Source organism: Protopterus annectens, chromosome 9.part0 (assembly GCF_019279795.1).
Source record: "Protopterus annectens isolate FY-2018-M chromosome 9.part0, PAN1.0, whole genome shotgun sequence".
Taxonomy (NCBI): Eukaryota; Metazoa; Chordata; order Ceratodontiformes; family Protopteridae; genus Protopterus; species Protopterus annectens.
In genome coordinates this window covers 1,812,579,926-1,812,600,920 of record NC_056743.1, presented here as the reverse complement: position 1 = coordinate 1,812,600,920, position 20,995 = coordinate 1,812,579,926, and the positions used below count along the sequence as shown (strand labels likewise).

Below are 20,995 nucleotides of genomic sequence, written 5' to 3'. Positions count from 1 at the left end.
GGTAGTACTGACTTCTCTGATGGTACTTCTATGAATTTCTATGTTGCCTGTGGAGTTGATGACTATGATGTTAGAGCTTTGACTGCTGGTACTTCACACTTTCTATGCTGCCTGTGGAGTAAAGGACTTCTGTGGAATTTCTATGTTGCTTGTGGAGTGGATGACTTCTGATGGTAGAGCTCTGACTAATGGTACTTCTTTTACTTTCTATGCTACCTGTGGAGTAGAGGACTTCTGTGATGGTAGTGCTCTGACTACTGGTACTTCTTACTTTCTATGTTGCCTTGGAGTAGATGACTTCTATGATGGTAGTACTGACTTCTCTGATGGAACTTATGAATTTCTATGTTGCCTGTGGAGTGGATGACTTCTATGATGGTAGAGCTCTGACTGACTACTGGTACTTCTCACTTTCTATGCTGCCTGTGGAGTGGATTACTTCTGATGGTAGAGCTCCGACTACTGGTACTTCTTTTACTTTCTATGCTGCCTGTGGAGTAGAGGACTTCTGTGATGGTAGTGCTCTGACTACTGGTACTTTTTACTTTCTATGTTGCCTGGGGAGTAGATGACTTCTAGGATGGTAGTACTGACTTCTCTGATGGTACTTCTATGAATTCTTATGTTGCCTGTGGAGTGGGTGTCTTATGATGGTAGAGCTCTGATTGACTATGTTGCCTGTAAAGAACATTAGTGGTATTTATCATAATTTCTATACTGCCTGTGGAGTAGAGGACTTCTGTGATGGTAGTGCTCTGACTACTGCAGTTTTTACTTTCTATGTTGCTTGGGGATTGGATGACTTCTATGAAGGTACAGCTCTGACTGACTACTGGTACTTCTCTTACTTTCTGTGCTGCCTGTGGAGTAGAGGACTTCTGTGGAATTTCTATGTTTCCTGTGGAGTGGATGACTTCTGATGGTAGAGCTCCGACTACTGGTACTTCTTTTACTTTCTATGCTGCCTGTGGAGTAGAGGACTTCTGTGATGGTAGTGCTCTGACTACTGGTACTTTTTACTTTCTATGTTGCCTGGGGAGTAGATGACTTCTAGGATGGTAGTACTGACTTCTCTGATGGTACTTCTATGAATTCTTATGTTGTCTGTGGAGTGGATGTCTTATGATGATAGAGCTCTGATTGACTATGTTGCCTGTGAAGAACATTAGTGGTATTTATCATACTTTCTATGCTGCCTGTGGAGTAGAGGACTTCTGTGATGGTAGTGCTCTGACTACTGCAGTTTTTACTTTCTATGTTGCCTGGGGAGTGGATGACTTCTGTGAAGGTACAGCTCTGACTGACTACTAGTACTTCTCTTACTTTCTGTGCTGCCTGTGGAGTAGAGGACTTCTGTGGAATTTCTATGTTTCCTGTGGAGTGGATGACTTCTGATGGTAGAGCTCCGACTACTGGTACTTCTTTTACTTTCTATGCTGCCTGTGGAGTAGAGGACTTCTGTGATGGTAGTGCTCTGACTACTGGTACTTCTTACTTTCTATGTTGCCTGGGAGTAGATGACTTCTCTGATGGTAACACTCCGACTTAATTAGTAGTCGGACTTTGTCAATGTTATGCCATCTAAACATATGTATAAAAGCATTCTCGGATGTCTTTCTGCAAATATAGATTACAGAGGAGTAGTCTATCGGGATGTCCCTATGCATGAACAGCAACACTAAGCTGTTAAGGTGCTCTTGTCCCATGGTACTCCAGAGTTCAGACTTTCAGTTTTAAGGCTGAATTAGCCCTCTCTATTCCAGCAGTTGTGACTGGAGTAAGCAAGAGTGTATTTAATACAAACAAAATGTTTGGGAACATTTTGACATTTGTTTGTGAATAGGTCTGCTTCAAATCATTTAGCAGTGCAGAATTGTGCGATATAGCCTCCCATGTCCTTTTCCACAGTCCGAGCTCTTGGTGGAATGTTGTTGAAGGAAAGTCAAAAAAATGTTTAAGTGAACTCTATCAAATGTTAAACTGTTCAAGTTTGATAGAATTAGTTAGAGTCCTTGAATAGCTGTTGATGCCATTGTAGTGAATTGTCTGGACAGTTTATGAATGAAGTGATCCAGAAAGGGAATAAAAAGTGCTCTTCACCAGTACTCTTCTGAAGTCTCTTCAGCCACATTGTTCCTCAGTCTGTTTGCTACAGACACGTGGAAGGGGTAATTCAGTATTATCGCAGAAGCTCCCCATTTCTGACATATCTCTGAAGATATTCCTAAACTCATTCTCAATGTTTGCATGAACAGCCTGCAGCTCATTAAGCACACAGCTGACATGCTCATATGCATACAGTATGTCTTGTGACGATCCTTGCAGAGGTTTGCTAAGGGGCTTAGTAAGGCCAGACAAGAACCTTGCTGACTGAAAGAAAACAAAGCAAGACTAAGTAATTGAACTGTAAAGTCCACTGGCATCTGTCAAAGTTTTACCATACCAGTGTGGCCCTCTTGTTATTCATAATATTGTCTAAACAGTGAATGAGTGCTTCATACATATGATAGAAGTCATCAAAGGCTGTATGTCTCTCCACCCATCTGGTCTCACACAGCAACTTCAGCTTCTGTTTTTCTACAGGTTTTTTTGCCACTTGCCTTTTGCTGTAAGTTTATGTACTGCACTGATTCCTCTAGACATCTTTGCCTTTTTGGGGAGTATTTGAAAAACAAACCAACTTCCTTCACTATACTTATCATTATTCATACTTCTGGAACTTGGCAAGCCTTTGAAAGTACGAGGTTCAACTGGTGGCTAGCACAGTGGAAAAAAATAGCATGTGTTACTTTTTCTTGAAACAAAGCTGCACATCCTTTCTGTGCTCCAGACATGTTTCTAGCACCATCAGTGACTTCATCCGAATGCTTCTTACTGACTTCAATAACAGTGCTTCTCTCACTTTCTATGTTATCTGTTAAGCTGCTGACTTCTGTGACAGTACTTTTTTCACTGACTTCTCTGATGGTACTTCTATGAATTTCTAGGTTGCCTGTTGAGTGGATAACTTCTACGACAGTAGACCTCTGACTGACTACTGGTACTTCTCTTACTTTCTATGCTGCCTGTGGAGTGGATTACTTCTGATGGTAGAGCTCCGACTACTGGTACTTTTTACTTTCTATGTTGCCTGGGGAGTAGAGGACTTCTATGATGGTAACACTCCGACTTAATTAGTAGTTGGACTTTGTCAATATGTTAAACCTTCTAAAGATATGTATAAAAACTATACACGACAGGAGAGAAAGTCTAACAAAATTTTTTGTTAGTAAAACACTAAGCATTTCATAAGGGCCTCTGCGGTCATACCGTACTGTAGTATATGTCACAAGCTTAGTCATACTACTGTTAGATTCCTAATTAAGCGGAGTAATAAGTAGCATTCTTCTTGGATGTCTTTCTGCAAATAAATTGATTACCGAGGAGTAGTCTATCGGGATGTCCCTATGCATGAACAGCAACACTAAGCTGTTAAGGCGCTCTTGTCCCATGGTACTCCAGAGTTCAGACTTTATCAGTTTTAAGGCTGAATTAGCCCTCTCTACTCCAGCAGTTGTGACTGGAGTGAGCAAGAGTGTATTTAATACAATCGAAATGTTTGGGAACATTTTGACATTTGTTTGCAAATAGGTCTGCTTCAAATCATTTGGCAGTGCAGAATTGTGCGATATAGCCTCCCATGTCCTTTTCCACAGTCTGAGCTCTTGGTGGAATGTTGTTGGTGAAGGCAAGTCAAAAAAATTTTAAGTGAACTCTCTCTATCTAATGTTAAGCTGTTCAAGTTTGATGGAATTAGTGAGAGTCCTTGAATAGCTGTTGATGCCGTTGTAGTGAATCATCTGGACAGTTCATGAATGAAGTGATCCAGAAAGGGAATAAAAATTGCTCTTCGCCAGTACTCTTCTGAAGTATCTCCAGCCACATTGTTCCTCATAGTCTGTTTGCTACAGACACGTGGAAGGGGTAATTCAGTATTATCGCAGAAGCTCCCCATTTCTGACATATCTCTGAAGATATTCCTAAACTCATTCTCGATGTTTGCACGAACAGCCTGCAGCTCATTAAGCACACAGCTGACTTGCTCATATGCATACAGTATGTCTTGTGACGATCCTTGCAGAAGTTTGCTAAGGGGCTTAGTAAAGCCAAACAAGAACCTTGCTGACTGGAAGGAAACAGTAAAGCAAGACTTAGTAATTGAATTGTAAAGTCCACTGGCATCTGTCAAAGTTTTTCCATCCCAGTGTGGCCCTCTGTTATTCATAATATTGTCTAAACAGTGAATGAGTGCTTCATACATATGATAGAAGTCATCAAAGGCTGTATGTCTCTCCACCCATCTGGTCTCACACAGCAACTTCAGCTTTTGTTTTTCTATAGGTTTTTTGCCACTTGCCTTTTGCTGTAAGTTTATGTACTGCACTGATTCCTCTAGACATCTTTGCCTTTTTGGAGAGTATTTGAAAAACAAACCAACTTCCTTCACTATATTTAACATTATTCTTACTTCTGCAACTTGGCAAGCCTTTGAAAGTACGAGGTTCAACTGGTGGCTAGCACAATGGAAAAAAATAGCATGTGGTACTTTTTCTTGAAACAAAGCAGCACAGCCTTTCTGTGCTCCAGCCATGTTTCCAGCACCATCGTACCCTTGAGCTTTGCAGTGCTCAAGATTCAACGTTAACTTTGTTAGGCATGTGACCAACTTATTGCATATTTCCTCTCCAGTCACAGATTCACAGGCAATAAATTCTATGAATCTCTCCACAGGATGGCCATTCTTCACATATCGTAGTACTACTCCAAGTTGTTCCCAGTTGCTTATATCTGTAATTTCATCTGCTTGGACGGAATAAAAGGGTCCAAGAGGCTGTTGCTTTATATCCTTTATTATCTGCTGTTGAATGTATTCTTTAATACAGTCTAGCAATTCATTCTGTACTGTTTTTGAAATATATGTTGCATTCTTTTGGCATGTCTGCAAGTGGGCTTCTAACTCTCTATCACCAGCATTAATTCGGAAATCAACTAGAGATCTGAAGTTTCCTTTGTTGGTTGTACAGTCAGATGTGCAGTCATCTCTATGTCCACGGAGTGCTATCCCTTGCCTTCCACAGTACTCCAGACACTTTATAATAGAGGTCAGTAGAGCTCTGTTTTTGGCCACCTGCAGCTGTGAAGCATTTGAAATTGCAAAGTCCATTCTTTGACTTGGATTGTCACTTGTGACTCGGAAAGCATGTAATTTTGCCTCAGATTTCTTGTGGTAATCTAATTCTGAATGTCGCTGAATATCAGCTGTGGCATGCTTCCAATTACAATATGGCTGCTTAATGAATAACTTTGCACGTTCTGTCTGTGCTGGTGTTGGAAATAACACACAGGCTAAACAATACAGCCCATCTTGTTTCACTGAATATGCCAGAAAATGAAACTGGTCTAGCCATGACAGCTGACATTGGCGAAGGGAACTTCCTGATTTTCTTCTTTTGTCTGTGAAGGCTTTGAGTGGGAAACGAAAACCGTCATGTGGTTTGCGATGATTTAGGACAATGACTTTCTCCTTATCTGCAGCATTAGTACATGTGATGTACTCACTAATATCTGTCAGTGAACACTTTGTGGCACTGACTTCATCCGAATGCTTCTTACTGACTTCACTAACAGTAAGTCTCTCACTTTCTATGTTATCTGTTAAGCTGCTGACTTCTGCGACAGTACTACTTTCACTGACTTCTCTGAAAGCACTACATTCATTTACCATGTCTTCTGTGCCAAACTGACATGACTCTCTGACTGCTGGTTAAAAAAACAAAAACAAATATCAAGGGGAAGATAACTTCTTTAACAGTACAACAAATACTTCTTTAACAGTACAACAAATACAACTACATTTGCCTCCATTGAATAGCGTACTATTACACAAAAAAAAAAGTTTCACTAACTTAAAAAAAAAATAGGGAAATACTCTATACACTAGATGCCTGCAAACCCACAAAAGAAATGCAAAGTATACAACATGGATTATTAAGATGTTCTATCTCACCGATGAGCTCCTGCCTTCATATAAGACTTTTAGAGTACAGTACCTTTCAGTTCATTTTCCATTACATATCTGACTTTCCTTTCAAGACTAAAATCAGTAAAACTTAATACCCTCATTCATAAAATCTTAGACAAATACCCTCATTCATAAAATCTTAGACAAATACTTTACAACAGGAAATAGTGTCACACACATCTGAACTATGACAATCATCCTGATAATAGGACATAATTCTGTACTTTACCACTACTCTCACCCACAAATGACTTACCCTCAGAGACTGAACCGTCTCCGTGTTTTATGACCTTTCTGAAAAATTTGAAGAGAGACTGTTGATGTAGTTCTCGCTTGGCTCCTGAAGACATAGCACCAGTTTCTGCTGACATACTGCAGCTCATTTCAATACACAAAATAACTTCTTTGGTTATCTAATGTACAAAATAAAACAGTGTCAAGTACTGATCACTTGGCTAATGGCCACAACATGTGTTCATTATGCTGAACAAAGAACGCATATAAAACGCTTCACAAATGAATGCACAAATCTGTTCTTTGCTTTGGCATGTTGCAATTGCTTTACAAAACTGTCTGTCTGTGGGTGCTATACTTCTATTAGCCTTCACATATTCTGGCATTACACAACATTTTCAGGACAAATAAAGGGCCTATGATAGGTCAAAACTATAAGCATTTTGTAAGCAATGAAAGATCAGAATGTACAAATAGCCTGAACTTTGACTGCCACGTGTCCACATTGGTGAGAAAGATATTCTATGTGGAACAACTTATAAGTAAATGTATGGCATCCAGATCCAAGGAAATTATAACCCCACTGTATTCAACCTCATTAGACCAACAATTGACTACAATGCACCATTTGACATGTACTTGACTAGGCACTTATTTTCCATATAATGGAGTGGCTGGCATGCCCTCAGAGGTTCCTCAAAGAGCATACAGGGTATAAACATGTCTTATATGAATAGACTAAAAGGCCTATCCCTTTATTCTGTAGCCTACCGATTATTAAAGGGTGACCTGTGCCTGCTCTACAAGGCACTCACAGATCCTGACTTGGTGGGGCTGCCACACATCTGCAAGTCAAACAGCACAAGGGTCAGCTGATCACGGGATCTAAACTTAGTCAACCAAAACATGCAGGAGAGACAGCTATGTGTCTCAGAGATTGCCTTACTTTGGAAGAACCTTCCACAAGGGTAACGTGAAGAGACAGCAGAGAAATCTCTGAAGGCAGCGAAGAGCTTGCCATAATGCCAGAAGCTTTATAAACTACACGTACATGTTTAAGTCTGCCTGTACTGCCATATCGTCTGCATACAACAGATTTGTTGCTCTGACCCCTCCAACCTGTTTGCTGATGTAGTCCATTACCACTATCACAACCCTGCTGTGGAGCATAGGCTGAGATTATGAATACTGTCCTATCATTACAGGTCTGTCATAAACATTCAGTGTTAAAAAATTAACTGATTAACTGATGTCAATGGTAAATAATAATGGATCGCATTAATGCATCAAATAGGTTTTTACATGTATAAAGTAACATGTTTTAACAATCCTTTAAACTTCCTAGCTGAAGTTGTTAAGTTGTTATCATGTGTTCCACATTCTGTCCATTTGCTCCACATAAGGATAGGTAGCGTTTCACATTTTTGGAGCTATGTTTGGAGCACTTTATTTAAAAAAAAAAACTGTTCAGTTAATACAGGAAGAGGGTTTGTACTAATAAGCATTTTCTGGAGAAAAAAGTACTCTGGAAATATAATGCTTATTATGTATGTTTATCACTGACTGCACAGTGGCACTAAATTCACTATTTCATCACAAAAGTGTCATCTGTTATGAAGTACAGACGAGTAAGCTAATGTTAAGGTAATCACCTCCTCAAGAGTTTTAGACTGTAGTCCTGAGTTTGAATCTCTCACTGTCCACTTCCAAACTATGATTCTGTCTAAGTTCATTAACTAGACGTTGCTTCTTTGTCATCCCTGACGAAGTAGTACAGCTTACCCGATAACAGATAAGGTAAACAAAAATCAGACAGGTCACTGAGTTAATGTATTTATTTCTCTATACTAGGAATTTTGCTAACTCTTTGAGAAATCACTCCTGCTACACTGACTACTTTTATTTATATGCATTTTAATAAAGGTTGCAGATTTTAATTGTTGCAGCGGATATGTGCTACTATTTAGAATTAAAGACAGCGTTTTATTAAATATGACCCCCTCCACCTTTGTCTGCATATCTGTCTCGGTCCTTCTGTATAAGCAGCCATTTCCAAGGAACATATCTGTTACTACCAACTTAGACTCATAAGGTCACTTTGTATATAAAATATACACTGCTATATATTATAAGCTCTGTAAATATACAGGCACCGCTTACATATTCGTGTACTCTCTAAGTTTATGTACACAGTAATTGGAGACTGAGTTTAAATATCGTGTACACTGTAAATACCTAGATATTGTCGGTACACTGTAATTCTATTACACACACACACACGCACACACACACACACACACACACACACACACACACACACACACACACACACACACACTTGGACTTCTATAGTTATATATCAAATACAGTCAATTTTATATCAGCCGGATTAAATAAGGCAATATACATATACACACTTAGACAAATATCTAGATAGACAGGCACACCCATTCAGCCGCTTTTTCCAATCAGCGTAAAACCATGTCTACACCGACAAGTGACTAGATGTGTGTGTGTGTGCGTAGCAGATTTAGCCAAATAATTGCATTTTTTTACTCACAGATTCACTGCCCCCAACCAACACACATAGTATAGATTTCAATTGTTTCTTCTAAAAGTGCTAAAGGTACTGTTTTCTGAAATCAATCCAAGTACAGCTGTAGACTTAATATGAAATGAAAACAGATGCATTGTTTCTAAGGGATGTCCAAAAATCTGTCCTGTGTAGAGTACAAAGAGTATGCTTGTCTATATACCCACACTTAATAAGACTTAGTTGTTGCTATTCTTACTAATACATTCAGCAGCACCAGGTAAACTCCCATGGTGAATTAATTTCATTTTATTCCATTACTAAGTTGTCACTGTAAACATCAGTGTACAGGAAGAACTAAAGGTTTTCTAAGGTCATTTGTGAAAAACTGACTGCCAAGATATGTCTATGTGTTAGTGTTAGCAAGTTACATAAAGAAAAAGAATAAACAGATAACAGGGCTGCTCCAAAGCAGCTTGTTTAGCAGCAAAAATGGGTTCTTCATCTGAAACCCAGTTAAAGGCTGAATGTCTGCCTACTGCTGTTCAGTGGGCCAACTGTCAGCATGGAGAGAATCTTCTCAACAAAGGACCATTTCGAAAATGAACAAATTAAAAGTGAAGGGCACAAAAAGGCCATGTGGAAGAAAGCAACTTCTGACATAAGAAATAGGTTTAAAGGACAATTGTCATCCATAGTTACAAAATCACCGTGCAGTTTCTCCATAACAGTAACTGCAAAGCAATATCTCCTGTGCCTGTAGCTGCTAAAATCTAATGTAATATATAGTTATTTTGATTTAATGTTTACTGATATGTAGCCAGTTTGAAACATCAGGCTTTAAATTCAATGCCATATTTCTAGCTGCAAGTCATGTTATGCAGTTGTTTTTATCTTCACTATGTAAAATTGTTGAATATACTAGATAAGCAATAGTCTCTTGAAAAGACTCTCTAGGTTAGGGGCCCATGGATCAGTGGCACTATATGTTTTTCTTGAGGCATCGGGTGTTTTAGAAGAATATTAAATTGTGATGTGTCAGAAAACACTATGTAATAGCAACGCACAGTAGAACTGGGGGGGGGGGGTGTCATCTACAAAGCCCTAATCAAGCTCCGATAGTGAACCTTCAATGAGTTCTTACTTGCAGCTAAACAGCTTTCTTTCAGCTTTCCCCGGACACATAACTTGGTTTCTTCAGAAGTTCTTTGCTTCACTACATTCGTTCATTTACAATGACTGTTTTCTGATAAGTGTCTGAAGATGTTTTAACAATAAGAAAAGTGATCATTTTTCTGACACCGCCCCGTGATTTCTCACGCTGGTGCTATAATAATGCTCAGAGGCTGAGCTACAAGATTGGTGCTAGTGGGCATTTATTAACAGGCAGACATTTTAGCAAACGTAGCATACTGAATGTAATGGTACGATTGTTGTCAGAGGCAAGCGTTAGAGGACGCAACTTTCTTATGTTCATTATAATTAATGGGGATGTCGATTCCTAGTTCGTTTCTGAGCATATGGCTGAAAGGGTCTAAGTTTTTGAGTTTCTATAATCATGAATAAAAGAATTATTTTTAAGGCAGTGATACTTAAGTTAAAAAAAAGACGGGAAGTACTTAATGTGGTAATTTTCAATTGTTTTCTTTTTTTAATGAAATGACATGTGTATGTCCCTCTAGATTATCTATATTCTTTGTGTAGTACGTGATAATAACTACGTAAGACCTGATATGGAACAGAAGCAATCCATATATTTGAGTTTTTAACTCTGAAGACGTCATTTAAGAGAACCTTCATTCTGGGCTTTCTCCCGCTGTCAAAAGAGCGGGAACAGTTTATCACGAGCTTCATTTCAAGGTTTGATGCTCTTCACTAGAGTGCAGTGGCATTGACAGGAACGACGGTGTTTAGAGAACGAAAAAAAGGCTACTTAGAAGCTGATATGATGTTTTACAGAAAAACTGCATAGCGTCAGCCATCTTTGTCTCGCTTTCTGAAGGAAGGTGGCCAGTGAAGTAAATAATAAAACAAAATGCACACACGCTATTCAGTTATTTTGACTGATGGAACTAGGAGAATAAAGTTCAGTCTCGCAGTTCAACGTTCCGTCATCGTTTTGTGTTGTAATCTACAGAGCTTGTCTGGACGCTTGGTATTAAGTAAAGAAGTGATAGTCAGTGTGTTATTTCAAAACCAGAGAAATGCCAATAGTAGTGAGGGGCGAGTGCTCAAAATCCTAAATGTTTTATTTACTGGCTAAAATGGTGTGATTGTGCGCACACATGTGTTTGATATGGAAGAACAATCGTGACAGAGCTACCCACCTAGTGCAGTGAACATAGCATGCATTTTCTGAAGGGTATGAAGTCTGAAACTCAAATGCATGTATATTTAGTGACTTTAATCTTTAGATCATCACTGTGACTTGTCAAAAACACAATTGAGGAACAGACCAAAAACATGAGGCAACATATAGGCATTCTGCGAAAATTTGTACAGCTGAGAGGTATTTACTTTACAGTTCTCCTGTTAAGAATCGCCAGACCCTTTTTAGATGACAGCATATTATTCTGTCTTCTGTGTATAGTAAAAAATATATATTGTTGTGTAACAGGTGACAAGCAGTGAAAGTATATTTGCTTGTGAAAATGTCAGTTTGGGGTTGTCAACGGGTTGTTTTAAATGATCTGCCAAGAATTACTAATACCATGGCATCAAATCCATCTTGTCTAGGATGTCTCTGATTTTTTGCATCAGGTGAATGTGATCTTGACATAAAACAATGATAATTAGTCAAAAATCATTGCTGGACATTACAGAGAAGACCTGGTGTCCAACAAGTACAGGCTAATAAACATCTTATTTTTTCGCATTCACTGTAAAGAAGGCAGATACTTTAAAAGCGTCCTTTATTACTGTCAGTAGTAGTATTTTTTTTCTGTCAATTTTGAGTTAAGAGTTTAAAAGTTATGCGCCACACAAACCTATACCTGACCAGAGGTTAATCAGACGCAGGTTCGAGACTGCCGTGTAGGTATTTGTGCCTTGCCCATCCGGATCCCGGAATGCTTACAGTACAGGGAGGGTGGGTCTCGTCATCTGTAGCTGTCACGGCACAAATCAAAGGCTACATGCTGCTGGGACAAGGAAGGGGTGTGGCGGGATTGTTTCCCAATCGATGCAATCTGGAGGTCCCCCCACAGTCATAGGAGCAGCAGCAGTACTGGCGTGAGAGGCGGAAATGTCCGCTTAGATAATGGAAAGGATATACATGTGCGTCTACATTCAAGGTGGCTTCAACAAACGCACCTTCATCATTCCCTTTTGCCTAGTGAAGACGATGGCATTGCTGAACTTCTTAAAACCGCAGACGTCACATTTTAAAACTGGCAGCAAGTGCTTCATATTTAAATAGCTTTAGTTTAACATGTTCCTTTGCTGTTTTTGGATGTTGGAGACCTCTCTGTTTTACACATCATTTCTTTATAACCCAACTGCCGTGGATTTTGAATAATAGCAACAAACGTGAAGAGATGAGCCACACGTTTTTCCAAAGCACTTTTTTCCGGGTGGGTAGAATTATGTGACTTGCTCGGGTGTGCAGATCCACATCATGCCTGAGCTGGATGGGTGTCACAACAACAGAAATATTTTTCCGGTGTTCATCCTCTGTGGAATGTACTTTGTGTTGGTATTCTGCACCAAAGAGCTCAGTGGTTTAAGTTTCTCAGGTGAGAAGCCAGTTTCAAGATATTTTATTGGCTCTTGTCAGGTGGGGGGCAGCAGCTGTCAGACACAATGTGCTAGCTGTCAGTTTACAATAAGGCTTCCGTCACATTGTAAGTATATCTTGCACATTACAAATCATCGCAGTTCAAACGTGACAGGGTCACTTTGTTATACGACACTCGTGTTAGTTTAGATGGACTAACACATTTCAACTGTTATGTTTATTATGAGAATGGGCTTCCCTTTAATATACCACAGAAAAAAAATAAATATTTGTGTGGTACCCATGCTAGCTACTCCCAGGAGTGTGAGAAGCTGGGTCATGTTTGAAATGTGCTCCACTGGAAAGGAATTGGGTGCATGCACCTTTCCCTAATTTTAGGGAAGTGTCATCATTTCTTTAGGTTATAAACTCCCATTTAATGCCATTTACATCGGAAGGCTGTGGATTCACCCACTTGATGTTAATAGCCATATTCTGATACTGACACTGCCGCAAGAGGAAGTGGTGCATTTCTGGTTTGTCCTTCAGTGAAGACTTTAAAGCCAGGTTCCAGCTGCTAGTAGTAGTAGTAAGTAAGGTAGTTATCACAGATCACATGACAAATTTTAGTGGAGAACAGGTGCATTTCCCCAATGTCTTAGACTGTAACTCTAATTAGTAACGCTCCGAGACATCTTTCTTCATCAGTAGTTGTGGTGGTGGTGGGGGGGGGGGGTCGTCAGATACATTAGAAATCACTAGGTATGAAACTTAGCAAATCCAGCTTTACTTAGGAAATGAATCGTTATCTAAAATTTAATAAAAAAGGGTTAAGGTAAGAACGTATGTGCACACATAAAACTTAAAGCATCCGTCGGGAATGCTGCATTGGAAGCATAATATGCTTATATAATATATAAAATTAAATCTAAGTTAGTAACCACTTTGTTATCCGTAACCCGATTCCTTGCAATTCGTTCAATGGTTCAACCGTTGGGCAGTTGCAAGCAGAGTGCAAATCCACATCTCCATGACTCAATGAGCAGTGCTGCACGTGGGGGAAACATGGCGCCATTTTAACGGCGTCTACAATGCCATTATGGCACCATGATAATAAGTTAGTAAAACTAATCTTGGGCCAAATTGAATCTATCATACTGTGGAATTCAAATTTATTATAATTATAATACTTTAAATTAAATAATAATATTTAAATATTATAATAATATATAAATATATAAATTTTATACTGTTCAACTAACATGCTTAACTTAATCAATCAATTATAAATTAATAAATTTAACCAGCTACAAAATGGCATTAAGCTTTACACCGGAACACACAAGCCACTTATCTACGCTAAACTAAACAAATACTAAAACACAGACATTACAAAAAACACCACTACATGTAAAAGCACCACTTTAAATGTAGGCACTAAACACACATTACATTTCCGGAACACTTTAAACTAGTACCTGACAAGTCTTTTTAATTTTTTTTAATTTAATATCAAACTAGCTAAAAATAATAAAAAAAAAAATACTTCTCTGAGAAACTCACTTGCTGAAGGGAGTTTGCTGGAGTTCGAGTCACTTAATAGTGCAGCTGACAATTGTAAACTAAAGACTTGAACAACTGTTTACCAAAACGCGCCTAACTCAACTACAATGGAGAATTATTTGGAGGAGCAGTTATTGAGGAGATTAAATCACCTGACTCTGCAAACCTCCAATCGCTTCTCCAATGTATTTGAGTTAGATGCGATTTTTCACAGCATTGATTGGTTCAGGTCATGAAGAACCCAAACTGAAAAAAAAATGTACGGTACTCTGTGACAGTTTAAAACTGTTTTCTTTAAATTGTGTGGAGAGAATTAAATATTACTAGGAACAGTGACTCAGTAATATATATATATATTATGCATGTCATAAAAAAAAAAAAAAAAAAACGTAACTTACTAGTATGGAGAAAAGGAGGTGGCGCGCGCCCCTGCGCCCATGCCTAAATCCGCCACTGCTAGTGAATAACTGATATAACAGTACTGTAAGTTTATGCTGAAGTTTTTCAGGTCATTGTTATTAATTCTGTGGGTCTATATTACCACATCGAAAAGCCATTAATTGAACGGCTTTATAACCGAAAATGTTGATAAAAGAACTGTGTATTGTGAGATCGCAGTACAGTGAAGATAGGAAAATTTGCCCTTTCCTCACTGTAGTGAGATGTCGGCGTTTGTATATATAATTAGTGGGGGGAGGGGCAGAAATTACACAGTTGTCATTCCATAGAGCTTTACAAAGATATGGGGAAATTATCAACCATATGTATCTAATCAGCATCAGGATGTCCACATCTCCAGCATTTCATTTCATCTTTCTTGTACATTATTGCTAGTCTATGTGGGGTGAAAAAACATCTGTGTAAAAATTTCCATGTGTATACATGCCAGAACAGGAAAGATGTGGATTCCTTCACAGACTGTAAAGTTTTTTTTTTTTAATCTTTTTCTGGGAATACTTGTCTATTAACTTCACTTGAATGTTTCCAGAATGAAACATCTGTTTCACTAAAATAATTTCTGAGAATTTTATAAATAACAGATATGTATGAAGTGTTCTTGGGTGAACTATTAATAATTGCTGAGGTAAAATCCAAGATTTTTAAGTTACTCTTATTGTATGCCTAATGAGGGTACAAGCTTAATATGAATAAAATCCTTGCAAGTTTGGATGTCCATGTCTCATAACAATTTTTAATCCCCATCATAGCCCCTCCACCTGATTTTTGTTAAGAGTGGTTGTTACAGTAAAACTTTTATAGCCTGATAGAACTGGTTTTCATTGTTGTTTAACCCTGCTTCACAAACAATAACAGTATAAATCGTATGGCACTGTAATAAATTTTCTAACAAAAATACTTTATTACTAATGCTCCAAGCATTAACAAACAGCAAGATACATCAATGTTGCTAACTGTTACATTTCTGACCTGGCAAAAACTCAGTCTTGTGTTAGTCAAATATTGCAATTTATTTGCTTTCAAAATTATCTTCTGTTGTCTTGAGAAGTGCAGACCATCCTGTCGAAATACACTTGTGCCCCAAATCAGGCTTGTATGCTCTACACATTTCCACTTTCCAAAATTAATCATTTTTTATGTAGGTAGTTACCAAAAAAATATTTTCATTCACACTGACCTGACTCTCCTTTCTATGTGTGATTTGTGAAAAGCATATTCTAACACCTGTACAAGCTATGCTATTTAAGAAGGCTGTAAATTCTCTATTAACTGTCAGGGAGTCTATACATAGGATATTGTTTGTACCAACATGAATAAAAACAGCTCAGACTTCCTTACATTGAGTCATACTTAGGCCCTACACACATCCAGTATTTATGCTGCTGGCAAGTATAACACTATTCGATGTTCATTATAATCTCCGCAAATGAAAGTATCAGTTCCTCTGTTAACTGAATCTCCAGTTACTAGTATATAATTTCTGACCAGATCTGAAGAATCTCCCTCTTCTGACTCATTAATGCCTGCTCTGTTAGTTATTACATAGGAATGATCTTTATCACCCTTAGTTTTATGAAACTCACCATTTTCATTGCAAGCATACAATTCACTTCTAGCTTCCTTTCTACTTCCACATACTCAGTCATGTTGTCAACTTTAGTCGTTCTCCTCTTTTTTTTTTCTTTTTAACCCGACCCCTACCTCTTTTTTCTTCCTTCTCTCTTAGAAAAAGGATGCCATTTCTGTAGACTGAATATTTTCTAAATGAATTGTGTTATTATTCTTTGCAGTTTGTGTTTTACATAAAAAATCAGTTCTCTTTGCTGTACATATTCACATTATTCTCATTACGGACATTAATCAGTTTTTTTTTCTTTCTAGTTATCTGTTGCAAACTTCTTCCTTCCTTTTTTAATTTTCTTCTACATGCTCTGATTCCTCAGACGGCTTAATATTTGCATACAGAATTCAAACGTTATCATTGGTAATATCATCTTTAACAGGCTATCCCTAACCTTAACCCTGCCCCTAACACTAACCAGCACCTTAAATTTAAAAATAAGCGATTCCCATAACATTACCACTACACAAGACATCTGAGACACTCACTACATGCACACACCCACATATATGCTAAATCTGTCCCCTAACCTAACCTTAACCCTAAACACTTACACTCACACACCCTTAAGCTATCCCCTTACCTAACCCTTACTCTAACCCTAACCCACATATGTTTGCAAACACACACACCTACTACACACCCCATGTACCTGTTCTGATGAAACAGACAGCAGAATGTCAGTTTGATAAATTGGAAGTTCAGCACAGGACATATCATCTAACCTATCTCCTTCAGAGTCTGTCCTCTCTCATTAATGCATGTGGTATGGAATGTCACACCCCTAGTAGCCTACACAGATCTTGCATTCCAGAACATTCTCTGAAAAATCAACTTAGAAAGCATAAGACAAACAAATGTAAATATTCTGTGAACAATGAAAGCTATTAAGACTGTACGAATAGGAATGTTATCAGAAAGAAGTAGTCTTTACAGTGATAATTGTGCATTCATAGTCTTTTCCATAAATTTTGGAATCTGGTCCATCTAGTAAGCCTGCTTATAAATAGGCCTTATACTGAAGTAATTTACATTGAGAACTGATCTTTCAGAACTAGGGCAGACTTACACTGAGAGCAACTATTTTGGAATCTGGACCATTATAATGAACACAAACCCCAAATTATACTTTTCCTAAACTTTTACAAATACATTTTCATATTTGAAAATTAGATAACCTAGGCATAAATTGTTAGACTGTTTCTGTTGACCAGACATAAACTTTCATATGGCAATAAGAAATTCCTCTATAAGTGCATGCTTATTGAGCTATTTACAGAAATATGAAAACATATGGTTAATAGTTTAAATAATTTAATTAACAATACAGGTAATACTGGATATCTCTCAAGATGAGCAGCTTAAAATGTAAACATCAGAGAGAGTTTTCATTAACAAATCTAAGGATTCACCTAATGTCATGAAGCATTTTGTAGCACTAAGTACATAAAATACATATTAAATACATACATATTAAGTACATAAAAACTGTATTCATCTTAATGATATATTATTGTTTCTTTTTATACATCCTGAAAGAGCTTTGCTGTACTCTTATTATTGACACTGTATAACATTGTATTGCTACTTAATGCCTTTAATGTATAATGAAAATTGTATAATATGTTGGAGCTTTTGTCCCCAGGCCTCCTCTGAAAAAATGCTCTTCAGCTCAGTCAGACAAACCCGGTCAACAAATGTAAAATACTGCAGAAAACAACAAGGAGTGTATCAACAGAGACAAACAATATAACAAAATAAAATCTTTAATGAATAATCCAACTGACATCGCAGGTTTCAAGTTTGTTTTGGCCTACTATTGGCTAACTGGGATAGTAGCTGAGACTTTTTGGCATTAACCTAGAGTAAGATAATGTTTTGTGAATAGCCTGAACAGTCCAATAAAATAGCATAGAAGGAAGCCAACGGTATATGGCTTCATAGCGGATTTAATCACACTGAATATGTGTTGTACATGGGCTTTTTGAATGAGTGACAACACCCATTAGGAGAAGATAACCTTCCAATGGCTGGCCAAGAGGTTTGTCGTCAATCTCGGCTCATTATTAGTTAGATGGGACAGCAGCTGAGAATTTTTTGACTTGAAAAACTTTTTGACATTAATTTAGACAAGATAAAGTTCTATGTTCTAAATGTAGTCAGTATGAAGCGATGGAGGGTATTTACTATTTATTACAAGAAAGGCATGTGATTTCTTCAGTCTAGCTCTTGCTAGAAGAACTGTAAAGAGTCTGCATATTATGAAGGAAGATCTGTTGAGAGTCCTCGCAATTAATAGCTGCGATTTATGTAGATACTAATATCCGAACCTGACTCTGTTAAGTCAAATGTTAAGCAAAAGTGGAGAAATCAATGGTTGATGACTTTATAGTTGATGTACCCCTTTGAAATGCCCATCAGAAGATATACTAAGAGATGGATTCTGATCATTAAAAGACCTTGTGGTTTTCCGATGGGCCACTGAAGAGGCATGTAGCAACTACTCGGATCTTATTAGTGAGTTACGTCAGTGCAGAGATCTTTATTCTCAATGAATGCGAATAAGCAGGAAGTAACTGAGAAAATGCCTCATTGGTTAGAAAAAGGGGCTTGCTGCCTGTAGCAGCCCAGGATTGGTAGACTGAAGAAATACAGAGAATTATCGTTTTTAATTGGTTGTCCTTTTTGGATTTTTGACTAGGATCTAATACAGGGATTGGATGTCAGTTTTTTTTTTAAATAAGGACACTCAGGGACTAACACTCAGGATCTGAAGAAGGCATTACACCGAAAGCGCTTGTCCTGTTTCTGAGTCACCAGTTGGATTGTTCATTAAAGATTTTATTTTGTTATATTGTTTGTGTATGTTGATATGCTCCTTGTTCTTTTTCTAGGACCGTTCTTTAGTGGTATTTACCCGATTTTTTCCTATTAACAAATGTAAAATAAATAAATAGATAAATAAATAATATGGAAATACTGCTTATTTTCATAACTACTAACAAACAACTGGTAATATTTCTGGTATAGTGTGATATAAACCACCATTTTCAGTGAAATGTCTTGTCTTCCCTGTTGACATTTCTACCATAGAACTGAATAAAATGAAGGTCTGCCAGTTATGAAAATATAAAATAAATATGAATAATAAGTGGCAAATAAATATTAACAATCTCAGAGTCATTTTGTTAATTACTCCTTGCCCTTTATATTACTGACTATTATTAGCTGTTAGGTCACTTAGTTAAAGGACCCAGGCCCAAAAATGTTCTAGATTCCATAAGGAGGTATGGGTGTGAACTGGAAGTATTCAAAAAAGACATCATAGGCTTGGATGAGTTAAACTAAGTATAAAGCATCAGCTGATTTGAAATGTATAAATTCACATTTAGTTTGATAAAAATTGCTTTATAACATTAGAAGTTGTTCAAAGCTTGATCCTGAAATACCAATAACATTATTCTGCTCAGTAAGAAATGAAAGTAAATGTTCTCAATTTAAATGCACTGGCTGTTTTCTTAAAAGTTGAAAGTCATGCTCCTCCTAGCCCTATAGGCTCAAAAAGAAATCACTCAGCACTGGTAAATGTTTGTTTTTGTGATTTTAGGAGGTGACACAGCACAGGCTGAAAAATTGGGCATTAAAATAGTCAAATCTCCATATGAAATCTCATTCATCAGGACCCCAAAATATTTCAAGCCAGTGACACCACTTCATTTCTGGGTAAGGCACGATATTACAAAGTACCATGTTTCAGTTTTGTCAAGATGTTTTATGCAGATATAAATATTAAAGCATTTACCAAGTGTTACACATCAAACCAAGTACATGTGTTTATTTCATGTTGATGACTTCATAAGCAGGCAGTGTGTTCTCCAAAACGGTCATTAACACAAATGTTTAGAAACAGACTCTAGCTTCTGATTCTCAGCTTTAGTGTTGTGACTGCAGTTTACTTGTGATTTTTGAAGATAAACATACACTTTTTTTAAATGGATGACGTTGCAGTATAACTAAAGTGTTCATAAATATTTAGCCTGATGTCACTTAAATGGAGCAATACCCCCTCTTTAAAGGGTTTGTTGGTCTTACCAGCATAAAAATATGTGCATACATTTCAACTAGCAACATAAATAATGTTCTTAGTATTACAGTTGGCATAAGTCTTAAGTTTTTTTTCCTTTTTAATAGTAGGATGTTCAAAACAGTTCGTGGAGTTTAGAAGCCCAAATACATTATGTTTTCTACATGGGAACGTACCCATTCTCTTAGTGACTGACTTCATGTTGCTTGTAGATCTATCTTGACATAACAGTTGTTTTAAATTCCTTCTGTTCTTAAAATAGAATATTGGCACATCACCCACTGTACTTCAGATGTTTTCATCTGCAGTCCAGATCTTCCAGTTGTTTCTTATTATGTCACATATTTCTTGCACTTCATTGCTATATGTAAGCAGACATCTCATTCTTTCTGTTGATTCTCCAATGCTCTTCGTGGGTTTATCTTCCTTCTCAATAGTGTCATGAAGAAAATATGGCCTACCTTTGGTTCTTCTCACCTCCTTGGTCTCAGCAGCACCTTTACAAATTTTGTTGACCTTATAGCCTATCTAACATAGGTGATGTACTAGCTGTTCAGTTTCCTCATTGTAGTTTGTCTCATTAGCACATAACCTGGACGTTCTAAGAAACTGCGTGGAAGAAGAACCGTAGAAAGACTAGCCACCCAGCAGTGTAAACCTTAGCTGTAGATTGTCACCAGTGACACCATAGCCCCCATGTGGAAAATGGGAAAAAGGAGTTGTGG

The 20,995-nt window shown here is 37.6% G+C and overlaps 1 protein-coding gene across 1 annotated transcript in view; it reads left to right on the top strand.

Moving 5' to 3' along the window:
* Positions 1-20,995, top strand: part of LOC122812280 (venom factor-like) — a 2,973,268-nt gene that overhangs the window by 753,519 nt on the left and 2,198,754 nt on the right. The window contains exon 10 of the mRNA XM_044084681.1: positions 19,794-19,909. Coding sequence (XP_043940616.1) covers positions 19,794-19,909 — 116 coding nt within the window. The remainder of the gene's footprint in view (positions 1-19,793; positions 19,910-20,995) is intronic.